Source organism: Schistocerca americana, chromosome 3 (assembly GCF_021461395.2).
Source record: "Schistocerca americana isolate TAMUIC-IGC-003095 chromosome 3, iqSchAmer2.1, whole genome shotgun sequence".
NCBI classification, from domain to species: domain Eukaryota; kingdom Metazoa; phylum Arthropoda; class Insecta; order Orthoptera; family Acrididae; genus Schistocerca; species Schistocerca americana.
In genome coordinates, this window is record NC_060121.1 from 272,617,357 (window position 1) to 272,630,041 (window position 12,685).

The window sequence follows — 12,685 nt, forward strand, 5'->3', positions numbered from 1 at the left end:
ACTACTCACTACGTTATTCCAAAGCGGCATATACAAATTTCTACCGGTTTGGTTGTTACGGTGTTTCGCACGTTTTCATTTGAGTACCCGTTACACAATAGCGAACAAGACTAATAATGATGGGTAGTCAGGTAAATATATGGTGTCCACATGAAACCTCCTCAATTTCCAAATGCAATAAAAAAAGGGTAAGGCACAAAGACACTTGCTATTTGTGGCATCACGTAAAGCAACTCAAAAAGTTTTGTATAGATTTTTCTTAAACGAGTCCTTTCGTTTTGTTTCCGGTAATAAATAACTGCCGGAAATGGCCACAACTTAAGCGAGAGCCCAGTGCATAGTGTGGTACGCGGAAACGAAATCACCCATTGCTGTCCAAAGAAATTTTCGCCGTGGATTTCAAATGGAAGCCACCAGGCGTTAAGCTCCTAGCCACTGGGAGTGTAAACAGACAATGAGGTTCTGGCAAAAAACGCATGTCTGATCAAATTGTAGACGAGATCAGAGAGACCTCCCAGAAAATCCCATCAACGTCAGTTCGCGAGCCATCATGAGACCTAAAGATCGTTCGCTCAAGAGATCATAAGGCGCTGGATCAACCGCTTCGTTGCAAACTTATCAAAGTCCAAACTGTGGAAGCATTCAAGCGAAATGATTTCCAGTTTAGCCACGAATTTGCTGTTGAGATGCTTGGCCGGATCGAGCGAAACCCCAACTATATACGAAACGTCGTTTTCTCTGATGAAGCAATATTTCACACATGCAGGAAGATTAACTGGCACAATAACTGCGTCTAGAATTCTGAAAACACAACAGTTTCCTGGAACATGTCAAAGACAGGGAATAGATGAACGTGGGTATGTGCTGTTGAAAAACAGCGTAGATGGATCACTATTCTTCACCGAGTAAACAGTAACAGGAAGAATTTAGCAGTACGCATGCGACACCATGCGCTACCTAATGTGTTCCGTAACGAGGCGCACAAAACCGAGATTCTTCCGGGGCCCATACCTCTGTTTCTGTCGGTGATGGGAAGGTAGGGTCAAGTGTTTTAGATAGCCCTAGGGACCATTTGTATATTCAACAGGAGGATCGCCTTAGTGTCACTATGCTACATGACAGGGTCCAAGTATGAATATTATATATTTCCTCTTGCTTAGGTAAATGGAGAAAATCGGTTGGTTCTTTTTGCATTTGATGTTGTCTAGAGTGGACCGTAGGGTGCTTATGGAGGCACCATTAACTCATCGCCGCTTCTTTAGACACCCCCAAAAGTGCGTTTTTACCGTTTTTTCGTACCAAAGCCGAGCTGGGGTTTCCAAGACGGCTATGCACAGTACATGGCTGAAATTTTTATGCAGTATTCCTAAGATCCTGATACCGAACATCAGTGGAAATTTTCTTGGTATCTTTGTCCGTTTTCGAGATACAGAGGTTCAAATTCATCCTTCTTATACACGCACGTACAATCCAGTGAGGCGAAAACGTAGTGACTTAGGAAGGAGAAATATGCTGTAAAATGTCTCCGTTACCATGAGAAGGGTTCTGGGACTCCATGTTGTAATAATGAAACACATTCAAATTTCTGTGCACGTAAATTACCGGTCTGACGTGTAAAATTAGTCTTACATTATTTCAGTTTCACATAAGTAAACGATCAAAATTTTACTGATCCATAAATCTCTTTTCATATGAGTGACATACCCTGCTGTGGCAAGGAAAAGAAGGGAATCAACGGAAAAATGATCCCATCGAAGCGCAAAAAAGGCTCTGACTGAAAATTGGAGTACTACCTGCGTCATTCTACCTTCCTCAGCGTCTTTAAAAATTTTCTCAAAAATTCTGGCAGGCGAACATATTCGAGCTTTTTTGTGCAGAAAGAGGAGGAGATAGTGGCATCAGAAAAGAGATGGAAAAGTAATAAACACTCGAAGATAGTAGACAGTGGTTGTTGTATAGAAAGAGGAAGGAAACAATGGCAGTGTGAGAGAAAGAGAGGCAGTCAGTGGCAGTGGAACAGAGTTGACAGTGACAGAACAGTGCTGGGAATAGGGTGAAGGAGACAGTGAAAGTGGGAGAGGAATATAGAGAAGGAGAAAGTGGAAGTGGGCGAGAGTCTGTGACAATGGAAATGAGGAAGAGAGAGATAGTGACAGTGAACAGAGGCAGTGGCAGATGGTAGACAGTGGTTGTCGTATAGAAAGAAGAAGGAGACAATGGCAGTGTGAGAGAAAAAGGGGCACGCAATGGCAGTGGAACAGAGTTGACAGTGACAGAAAAGTGCTGGGAAAAGGGTGAAGGAGACAGTGAAAGCGGGAGAGGAATAAAGAGAAGGAGAAAGTGGAAGTGGGCGAGAGTCTGTGACAATGTAGATGAGGAAGAGAGAGATAGTGACAATGTAGATGAGGAAGAGAGAGATATTGACAATGAACAGAGGCAGTGTCAGTGGAAGAAATGAATGAGATAGTAGCAGTAAGAGAGGGCGAGAGGGAGAAAATGACAGTGAGAGGAGACAGCAGTAGTAGGACAGAACGAAGGAGGCTGTGGCTGTCAGATAGGAAAATGGTTCAAATGACTCTAAGCGCTTGGTTCAAATAGCTCTGAGCACTATGGGACTTAACATCTGAGGTCATCTGTCCCCTAGAACTTAGAACTACTCATACCTAACCAACCTACGGACATCACACACATTCATGTCCGAGGCAGGATTCGAACCTGCGACCGTAGCAGTTACGCGGTTCCGGACTGCAGCGCCTAGAACCGCTCGACCACCGCGGCCGGCTGCTCTGAGCACTATGGGAGAACATTTGAGGTCATCAGTCCCCTAGAACTTAGAACTGCTTAAACCTAACTAACCTAAGGACATGACACACATCCATGCCCGAGGCAGGATTCGAATCTGCGACCGTAGCGGTCGCGCGATCCCAGGCTGAAGGTCCTAGAACCGTTCGGCCACACCTGGCCGGCGTCAGATAGGAGACAGTGAAAATTAGAGATAATGGCAGTGAGTTGGGCTGAAGGAGTGAGTGGGAATGGGCAAGTGGATGGGTATGAGCGACTTGCAGCGGTGGATTATTGGGTATGAGCGAGTACAGGTAGGGAAGCTTGTTGGAGTGAGAGACGAATTGCATGTTAAACAGGCAACGCAGATGTGTTCGCATGCCAAAATTTTTGGAAAAATTTGTGTAGATTCAGAGGAAGGCAGAATGAGGCAGTTGACAACCCACTTTCCACTCAGAGCCTTTCAAACAGGAGCATATTCGCCTATAGCTGCCGATAGGAGCATTTTTCCGGTGGTCTGGACACGATAATGCAATTTCATGTCCCTCAGTTTCTCCCTCTTCAGCCAAATGTGATCTTGCAAGAGAATGGTATACCACCGCACTGCAGTCTACTTGTTGGTGACTTCCTGGAGCGAACATCTGCACAGCGACGGATAGGATGTGATGGACCAACCAAGTTGTCACCTCTCTCTCTCTCTCTGCACCTACCCCTCTGGAATTCTTCATGTGGGGTTATGTGAAAGACATTGTATGTGCCTCGCCTGTATGTGCCCTTCGCGATCTCTGAAATTGTGTATGCAGTGGCCTACATCACCCCGGGCGTGCCTCCGCGCACATGGGTAGAGGCAGAGTATAGTCTAGACATTTTACATGTTACAAAAGGAGACCATACTGACCTGTAGTACCTTCCGCTCAATGTTTTTGAGGTACTTTATATGATGCCGCAAAGATTAATTTGCTATTGCAGTATTTTTTTTTTAAATTGCATTTGACAGTCAGGGAGGTTTCATGTGGACACCACAAATGTGTTATGATCCAAGCTAAGCTTAAACAGAAGCACTGTGCCACTTGGCTGCGCGCGCTCTTACCGTGAGGCTGGAGGAGGGCACGGACGAGGTGGTGGAGGAGGCGTCGTCGTCGTCGTCTTGCGGGCTGGAGGCCGTGGAGGGTGTGGGCGCGCGCGCGAATGTGCGGAACATGGCCAGGATGGCGTCGGCCGACGGCGGCGCTCCTGTGGCCGCTGGGCCCGACGCCCGCCGCCGAGACACCTCCGCGCTCGACACGGAGTCGCTGCCCTGCACACCGCAAACAGCACCGTAAGCAGGACGAACACCGCATATTTCTAGATCTGTCCAAGGCGTCCATAAAAGTCTACTGGAGAAACTAAAAGAAACACTAAAATGTAGGTTCAGTCACCTTTCACAACGCAGAAGCACTGAAACTGTCGCGTTTCGAAAGGGCAAGCCATCATCATCAGAACTATTCTACAAGAATCTTATAAAAGCGATAAAGATTAAAATACACTGGTGTCCAAAATTAAAGCAACAAACGGAAATTTTGCAAGGTTGCGTTTATTTTGCCACAAAACAGTATAAGCAGGCAATAGCAAAGTAGAAGCAACATAAAGAATACAGAACGTAAACAACTGCAACATACATAACAGTAGACGAAAATGTTCTTCGTTTTTTCCAACTTAACAGATTTGCGCACACATTGCGACAACTGGTTAATGTGCTCACTATGGGGTGTGACCATCTCAGGCAACAATACAGGCCTGACAACGACGGAGCATGGTGTGAATAACTTCATCAATGTCATGTAGAGGCAATAGCACCCTTTCTTCCTGCGGAGCTGCTCGAAACTCTTGGATAGTGGTTGGTGAATGCTGACGTGATGCAACCTGTCTCCCGTTCATCCCTGACATGCTCTATGGGATTCAAACCGGGAGAGCGAGCAGGCCACGCCATCCGTGCGGTATCTTCCGTTTCCAAGAACACATCAACCACTCGTGCTGTATGAGGTCGAGTATTATCGTCCATCAGTTTGAAGTCTGGGTTGCACAGCACCGTACGTGAGGTCCCAGGGCCTCTCTCGATACCTGACAGCAGTTAAACCTTTCCGATTTATCCGTACCATTTCACAAAGAGATGTTCGTGATCAATATGATCCCTGCTCACACTGTAACAACAACGACGTTGTACTATTGTACATATAAATACTATTTTTTTTCTCTGATTTTTCGTTAAACTTGAGTAATTGATGTTCTGATTTCATTTGTTTTCTTGTTTCATGCCATTGTGTTAAGAAAATTGTAAACAAGTTTCAATGTTAATATTAATGTTTATGTCAAATGTCAAGCAATATTGTAATAGAATTGAAAGGTAACAAATTTTGAAACTGTTGTAACATGTTTGAAATTGTAACTGTGCGTCTGGTCCATACGTAGGCAATGTGTTAGGATATGTAGAATGCAAAACCTCGGGTGAATACCCTGTCTGAAGGGGAGCGGTAAAAGGTGGATGGCAGGCGAGCGCGGGAAAATGCGCACGGGCGCTGCACGGCACAACGGGCTCAGCAGTAGTAGTTGGAGTTTGGCACTGGTCTGAGCAACACGTTCTGGAGCGAGGAGGCTCTCCTGGAAGACGTAGTTTCATTGAGCCTCGGGCATGCCGTTCCTACGCCCATACAGCATGGCAAAATTACACAGGCACTAAACGGAAAAGTATTGCGACGCTATGAAGAAATAAAGTGCCGGTACGTCAAGAGCCATAGCTGTGGTTGTATGTGTGCTCTGTGCCTCGCCATCTCGCCGCCTGCCAACCGCCGCATCGATACAAACAGGTTGAAACTTTTAGTACTGTATTCGTATGGACCAGCGTTACTTTTGTTCCATACTGTTCAATAACAACTTAATAACAACTTAAATTTTACCAGAACTTTCCTATCATTTAACTATCCTCACAACTAACCTAGACAGGGTCCTTTCCAAATGTTGTGCAATCCGAGTGTCCCGAGATGAAAAATTAAAGTTTGTGTTAATAATAATTACCTGCAGACCTAGCTATGTTAGAATGGTGTTTAAAGAACTGTTTTGTTAATGAACCAGTAAATGAATAACGAAGGTCTGACAAAGTTGGAAGATAACTTTAATATTGATTTAGTAATGAAGTTTAATTATTTCGAGACAGATATAAAGGTATTTAAATGAATAGGAAATAAGATAAAAAGAGTAGTAACTCATATATTGGAAATCTTGAGCGCATAATGATTTAAGTAATCAATTTTTTTAATACAGTGATCATAACAGTTTCAGGGTCCCCCCCTTTTTTTTTATTCATTTGAATTCTGAAGTGTTCTAAATTGGTTTGGCTAGCAAAAGTTAAAAAGTCCATATAAAAGTCAAAATTTATCAGTGTTTTATCTTTATCAAAATTGACATTGTATGTGTGACTCGAAAGTGCTATTTCTAGGGTAACCTATGCCAGATTTTAATCAGATCAATAGACAGTACGAAGTTTTGTAGTATACATTATAGTGTAGTGTTATGTATTTATGGTTTTTTCATATCAGTACAGAACGTGAAACCATCACTTCAATAGATTTTCTGGTTCTAAAATTCTACCATATTATGCAGTGTTACTACTTGTTGCTTTGCACGAATATCAGCCAACTTGTACAGGGAAGAAACTCAGTTAATGCCTAATTAGGCTGGCGACCGTATTACTAACAAATTGGTAGCATCTGCTGTGTTGCTTTTCGTCCGTCCTGACGTGTAGTTGCATTTCGGGCTTATTTGACGTATCATTGTTATTACAGAGTGGGTGTAAGTCTGATTTGCCACCATTCAGGTACACGCGGTCAATATCTATACAAAAATCCTGTCTCGTAAGGTGAACCCCACCCACTTACCACAGTACAGGCTGTAATGAGTATTGTGGGCCCCGCGCGCACGTTACACCACCATTAGTGATCCTCCCCGATATCGGCCTCCTTCCGCAATATTCGGGTCTTAAAATGGTATTCCACATTCCCTTCAGATGCTAATCCTCCGAGAACCACTCTCCAGACCAAATCGGGACTCATATGCGAAAATAACATTGCCCCACTGCTCGACTGTCTAGGTGGCATATTGATGACTTCGCTCCAGACGTTCCCTTTTGTGAATACGCCTCAGAGGCACCCATGCAGCAGGTCTACGGCAGTAAGGACTACACTGTCGAAACCTTCTCTACACCGTTTGCCTCGATACAACACGTCCAATGGATGCAGCGAGGTCAGATGCCGGTTGCTGCGCAGTACTAAGGCGGTACCGTTGTGAACTTACAGCCAAATAACAAATCCTCGCTTTCTGATGTCACACAGGGTCGGCCTTGTCTTGGTCATACAGTTTCGGCTCTATAAACTCCCCACACATGCGAGGAACAACAATTTACGTCAAGCCATTGGGCCACATGAGTTTGCGACTGTCAGCTTCCATCCTTCCGATGGCCCTCCACCGCAGAGAGTCTGGTAGGCGTCTTCTGTGCGCCGTGCTGCACTACCTGTGACTGTATACCCAGAAATCGTGCATGTGGGTCTACCAAGCAAACACTGCTCCGTTTGATAGGTGTCCTGACGTCATCGTTGGCTTTGTTTTCCGTTGACCGAAATGCCATCTTCCGTGCAGAACACGATCGTAAGGATATCTGTTGACAGTACTATTACATCGTGAATTAGAAACAGGACGGGGAAATAGCGGTTTGTTGCTTTAATTTTGGATAGCGGAGTGTGACTTAACATTAAAACATTTTTAAATATAAAAATATACAGGATGTAGGGCTATTACAGGTACAAAAGAAAGATGCAAGTAGAGGACAATGAAACGAGCAACTAATTCTGACAAAAATAGGTCGTCAAACCAATGCTCTCCCAGACATGTCATACAAGTGCAGTCACGTCAGTGTTACAACACTGTTAACGTCCCAGGTGCTGAACAGAAACTACCTGTCCCTGTTTCAAGGAGAATGAATAGAGGAAATAGAGAGAATAGCAGGAACAATTCACGACTTGGTACTCGTTTCATGTTCGGTAGGCCAAGTGGCCCTTGAGTACTAGTGAATTAGTTCACAGCGCTGCTGAATGATTAGTTAGGCCAAGTGGTCAGTAGTTAGCAGACTGAGCGACAGTACAAACACTCGTCTGTGTTAGAGAACCTTTCTAATAATTATTGAGAGCATCACTAAGCAAACGTGTTCATTAGAACAATACATTGACTAAAGGAAGAGTAATAACTTGCTACTTCAGGAAACCATCCTGCCAACTCCACGAGAATTACCAAGCTTCTGTAACGTAATCGCTTCTAGCCAAGGCGATATACTGCCTCTCATCCCTGGTATAAAGGCTGACCAAAAATCAAAATAAACCCACGCAGGTCACACCAAGACCAGTCTGACGCAACATGCCATCTACTCTTCCATTTCATTCCTGTCTATAACAGTCAAACACCCTGTACAAGAACTTAATAACAGGGTAGTGTTGTCCCGAAGTATGTTCTGATAGTTAAATCACATATTTGAACAACTGGTGCGCCACAGTATCCAAACTGAGGGCACACTCCTTCAAAATACCTCAATTTCAGCGTTATCGCTGGGAGCCTAGATTTTAACACTGAGTTTAACAACCACTATCTCGCATCCACCATGGATTAAACCGAAACTAGAACCATTGCAAGTAAGAGGAGTACCGAACGATTGGCACCAATTACATGTTGAAAACATTCTACAGATGGTAGATATAGTACGGTTCTTAAATGAAGTGTAATTTTGAATGAAACATTTACCAAATCAAAACTGCATTAATATATGGGTTCCTCAAGGTAGCAGTTTAGGACCATGATTGTTCTTGATTCATTCTGAATGGGCAAAAGTCATGGCAAGACACTGGGACACAAGTTGGCCGTGGGCTGCTGACGCCTATTCTTCGTATTTGTCGCCATACAGCCCTGGAAGAAACGGGCTCCTGACGACTGCAATCTGTCCGCAGTATAGCTTCGATCAACCTATATGGCTCTGCAGAAGAGACGTGACGTCCATTTGTCACACGCTTGTGGCCGGCTCGTGTGGCGGTTTATTCATGTGGAAACGTCATCTTACGCAACACTAAAGATCTACCCTAGAGAATGTTGACCCCGTGAACCCGAATCTTGTGTAACTGTCGAGTTGCTACGACCCAGCAAAAAGATTTCCCAGAACGCAAAGTGTCTGCGTCCTCAGACGGTGCGGTCGACAGTCTGTTGTATACACTTGGGCTTGACCATTAACGACATGCACGAAATGAAAGCAGCCTCCTCGCCAACATGAGCTCACTTCGTCTTGTGCTGTGCTCTAGTGTCTACCTCGCTGACAATGTGCCTATGTGACCGAGCTACTTACTGTATCTCATCTGCGTTGTGAATACACGCTTGCTGACAGACTTGTGTGACCAGACTACGTGATTCGTCTCTTGGTGTGTGTCTCCAACTTTACGATGGTAAGACACGAACTGATTATTTCATTTTACACGTCTATGTACGTAGGACCAAATTAAGAGGTAAATCTCCATGGTCATGGGACGGGTCAGTAGATGAAATTAACATCAGAAATGGTAATAACATATAAAATAAAATATACAGGAATCGTATACAGATAACGAGCTGTTGAGTATACAGGGTGTTCATTTTATATGAAGACATTTAAGTATCTCCAAAACAACGCATTAGATAAAAAAATTTACAATTAAAATTTGTTCGTCTCGAAAAGTGGACACCCAGTGACATCAAATTCAACCGCTCATCGCACACCGTTTGTGGGGGTGGGAGGCAACTTGGAAATTTGAAATGGAAACCCCATTCGGAGTTTACGGAAAAAAATACATAAGGTTTGTCTGGCGTATTTCTGGTTACGCGACAGAAGGTGCTGCAATCGGAAAAAACAAAATGGGTAGAAAATCATATATTTCAAAATGCTATCCAATGACAAATCAATTACCCCCCCCCCCACCCCCACCCACCCACGCCCTCCATGGTGGGGTGGATGGTCGGGTTTGGAATCATCGGATGTCTGTCTCCGAGACGAACATATTTTAACTATAAATTGTTTGGAGCCGGTGTGTAGTTTTCGAGATATTTCAATATCTTCAGATCAATTGAACATCCAGTAGAGTAACACATCAACAACATAACGCAATAATTTGCTTAACATTTCTCAAGGAACTCCCAGACAGAATAGAAGGAGGTAAATTCTACAGTTTCGATTTGAAAGTGGGTGCATTACTGCTAAGATTTTTAAATTCTTGTGGTAGCTTATTGTAAATGGACTCAACAGAATACAGCATCCCATTCTGCTCAAGAGTCAAAGAGGCGCTATACAAATGCAGACAGGATTTCTGTCTATCATTAACTGAGTGAAGATTGCTGTCTCTCGGGAATAAGCTCATAATACAATTAACAAGAAAAGACATTGAAGAAAACATATACTCTAAGGCAAAAAAGAAAACCAAACGGCAGTGGCACACCACGAAGAAATTTTCCGAGTGGGGTGGAAATCGGTGGATATGATGTACATGTACGGACAAAAAAATGATTACAAATTCAGAAAAATTAAATAATTTATTCAAGAGAAAGAGCTTCTCAGATTGAACAAGTTGCTTCTGGCCATTGTGCAAGCATTATTCGACTTGGCGTTGATTGAATAGTTGTTAGATGTCTTCCTGAGGGATATAGTCCCAGATTTGTCGAACTGGCGCATCAGATCGACAAAATCCCGAGCTGGTTGGAAGCCCCCCCTCCCCCCCCCCGTATTACTCCAAAGATTCTCAACTAGGGAGAGATCCGGCAACATTTCTGGCCATGATAGGGTTTGGCAAGCATGAAGACATGCAGTACAAGCTCTTACCGTGTGCAGGAGGACATTATCTTGCTGAAATGTAAGCCCAGGATGGTTTGCCATGAAGGGCAAAAAACGGGGCACAGGATATCGTCGACGTACCCCTGTGCTGTAAGGGTGCCGCGGACGATAACCGACGGTGTTGTGCTACCCCAGACCACTAATTTCGGTTGTTGGGCCGCGTGGCTGGCGAAAGTCAGGCTAGTATTCTACCACTGTCCGGAGCGCCTCCAGACACGTCTTCGGCCTGGAATCTCATTGACTCGAGTGGAATCGTCGCCAGTGATGAGTGAACCTTCGAACTGAGCCCCAATGACGAGCGGGGAGCAATGTGACACCGTCAAGTTAACTGCCGAGTTCTTTGTAAATTTCACTCGATCTTGTAGTCACTGCAGTAACATCACATACCCTTCAATCCGTGACGTTTCATTTCCTTTTATCCTTCTGGGTGCTTCACTTCTTTGGTCAGACGGAATATTTATAATTATTATATTAACAACACTACCCATACTCAAGAAACAAGAGTCAGTCATAGCTTACATATATCGTAAAAAATTAACAAAAGACTTGAAACAGTATTTTCTACCAGGGATCAACCAGTATGATAATTTGACACAGGAAGTGTCTGAGCTAAATAAAATCAGTTAATGTGTCAGTAGGGCCGGCTTTCACCTTTTAATGCGAAACCATTCAAAAACTGGAGGTCGTGCATCGAGCAATTTAGAGATGAATGTTGGGTATCGCTAGGAGCGGCAGGAAATAGATCCGGAGGAGGAGGAGGAGATTAGTGTTTAACGTCCCGTCGACAACGAGGTCATTAGAGACGGAGCGCAAGCTCGTGTTAGGGAAGGATGGGGAAGGAAATCGGCCGTGCCCTTTCAAAGGAACCATCCCGGCATTTGCCTGAAGCGATTTAGGGAAATCACGGAAAACCTAAATCAGGATGGCCGGAGACGGGATTGAACCGTCGTCCTCCCGAATGCGAGTCCAGTGTGCTAACCACTGCGCCACCTCGCTCGGTAATAGATCCGGAAATAGAGTTCAGTGAAGATATAATTCTGACCGTGGGGAACAAATGAAGTGGCCGGCATACGTGGTCAGGTAAGTGTACTGAAGCGCCAAAGAAACAGGTATAGGCATGCGTATTCAAATACAGAGACATGTAAACAGGCAGAATACGGCGCTACGGTCGAGGAGCGCAGTTGTTAGATCGGTTACTGATTGCAGGTTATCAAGATTTAAGTGAATTTGAACGTGGTGTTATAGTCGGCGCAAGAACGATGGGACACAGCATCTCGGAGGTAGCGATGAAATGGGGATTTTCCCGTACGACAATTTCACAAGTGTACCGTGAATATCAGGAATCTGGTAAAACATGAAATCTTCGACATCGCTTCGGCCGGAAAAAAGTTCCGCAAGAACGGGACCAACGACGGCTGAAGAGAAATGTTCAACGAGACAGAAGCACAACCCTTCCACAGATTGCTGCAGATTTCAATGCTGGGCTATCAACAAGTGTCAGCGTGTGAACCATTCAACGAAACATCGTTGATATGGCCTTTTGGAGCCAAAGGCCCACTCGTGTACCCTTGATGACTGTACGACACAAAGCTTTACGCCTCGCCGGGGCCCCCCAACTCCGGTATTGATGACTGGAAACCCGTTGCCTAGTCAGACTAGTCTCGTTACAAATTGTATCAAGCGGATGGACGTATACGGGTATGGAGACAACCTCATGAATCCATGGATCCTGCATGTCAGCAGGGACTTTTGAAGCTGATGGAGGCTCTGTAATGGTGTGGGGCGTGTGCAGTTGGAGTGATATGGGACCCTTGATACGTCTAGATTCGACAGGTGCCACGTACATAAGCATCCTGTCTGATCATCTGCATCCCTTCATGTCCATTGTGCATTCCGACGGCATTGGGCAATTCGAGCAGGACAGTATGACACCACACACGTCCAAAATTGCTAGAGAGTGGCTCCAGGAACACTCTTCTG

General features: G+C 44.6%; 1 protein-coding gene across 1 annotated transcript in view; it reads right to left on the reverse strand.

Annotated features, from left to right (window-relative positions):
- LOC124606012 overlaps positions 1-12,685 on the reverse strand; it is a 532,599-nt gene that overhangs the window by 81,855 nt on the left and 438,059 nt on the right. Inside the window, exon 23 of the mRNA XM_047137975.1 lies at positions 3,872-4,078. Within this exon, the coding sequence (XP_046993931.1) occupies positions 3,872-4,078 (207 nt within the window). The remainder of the gene's footprint in view (positions 1-3,871; positions 4,079-12,685) is intronic.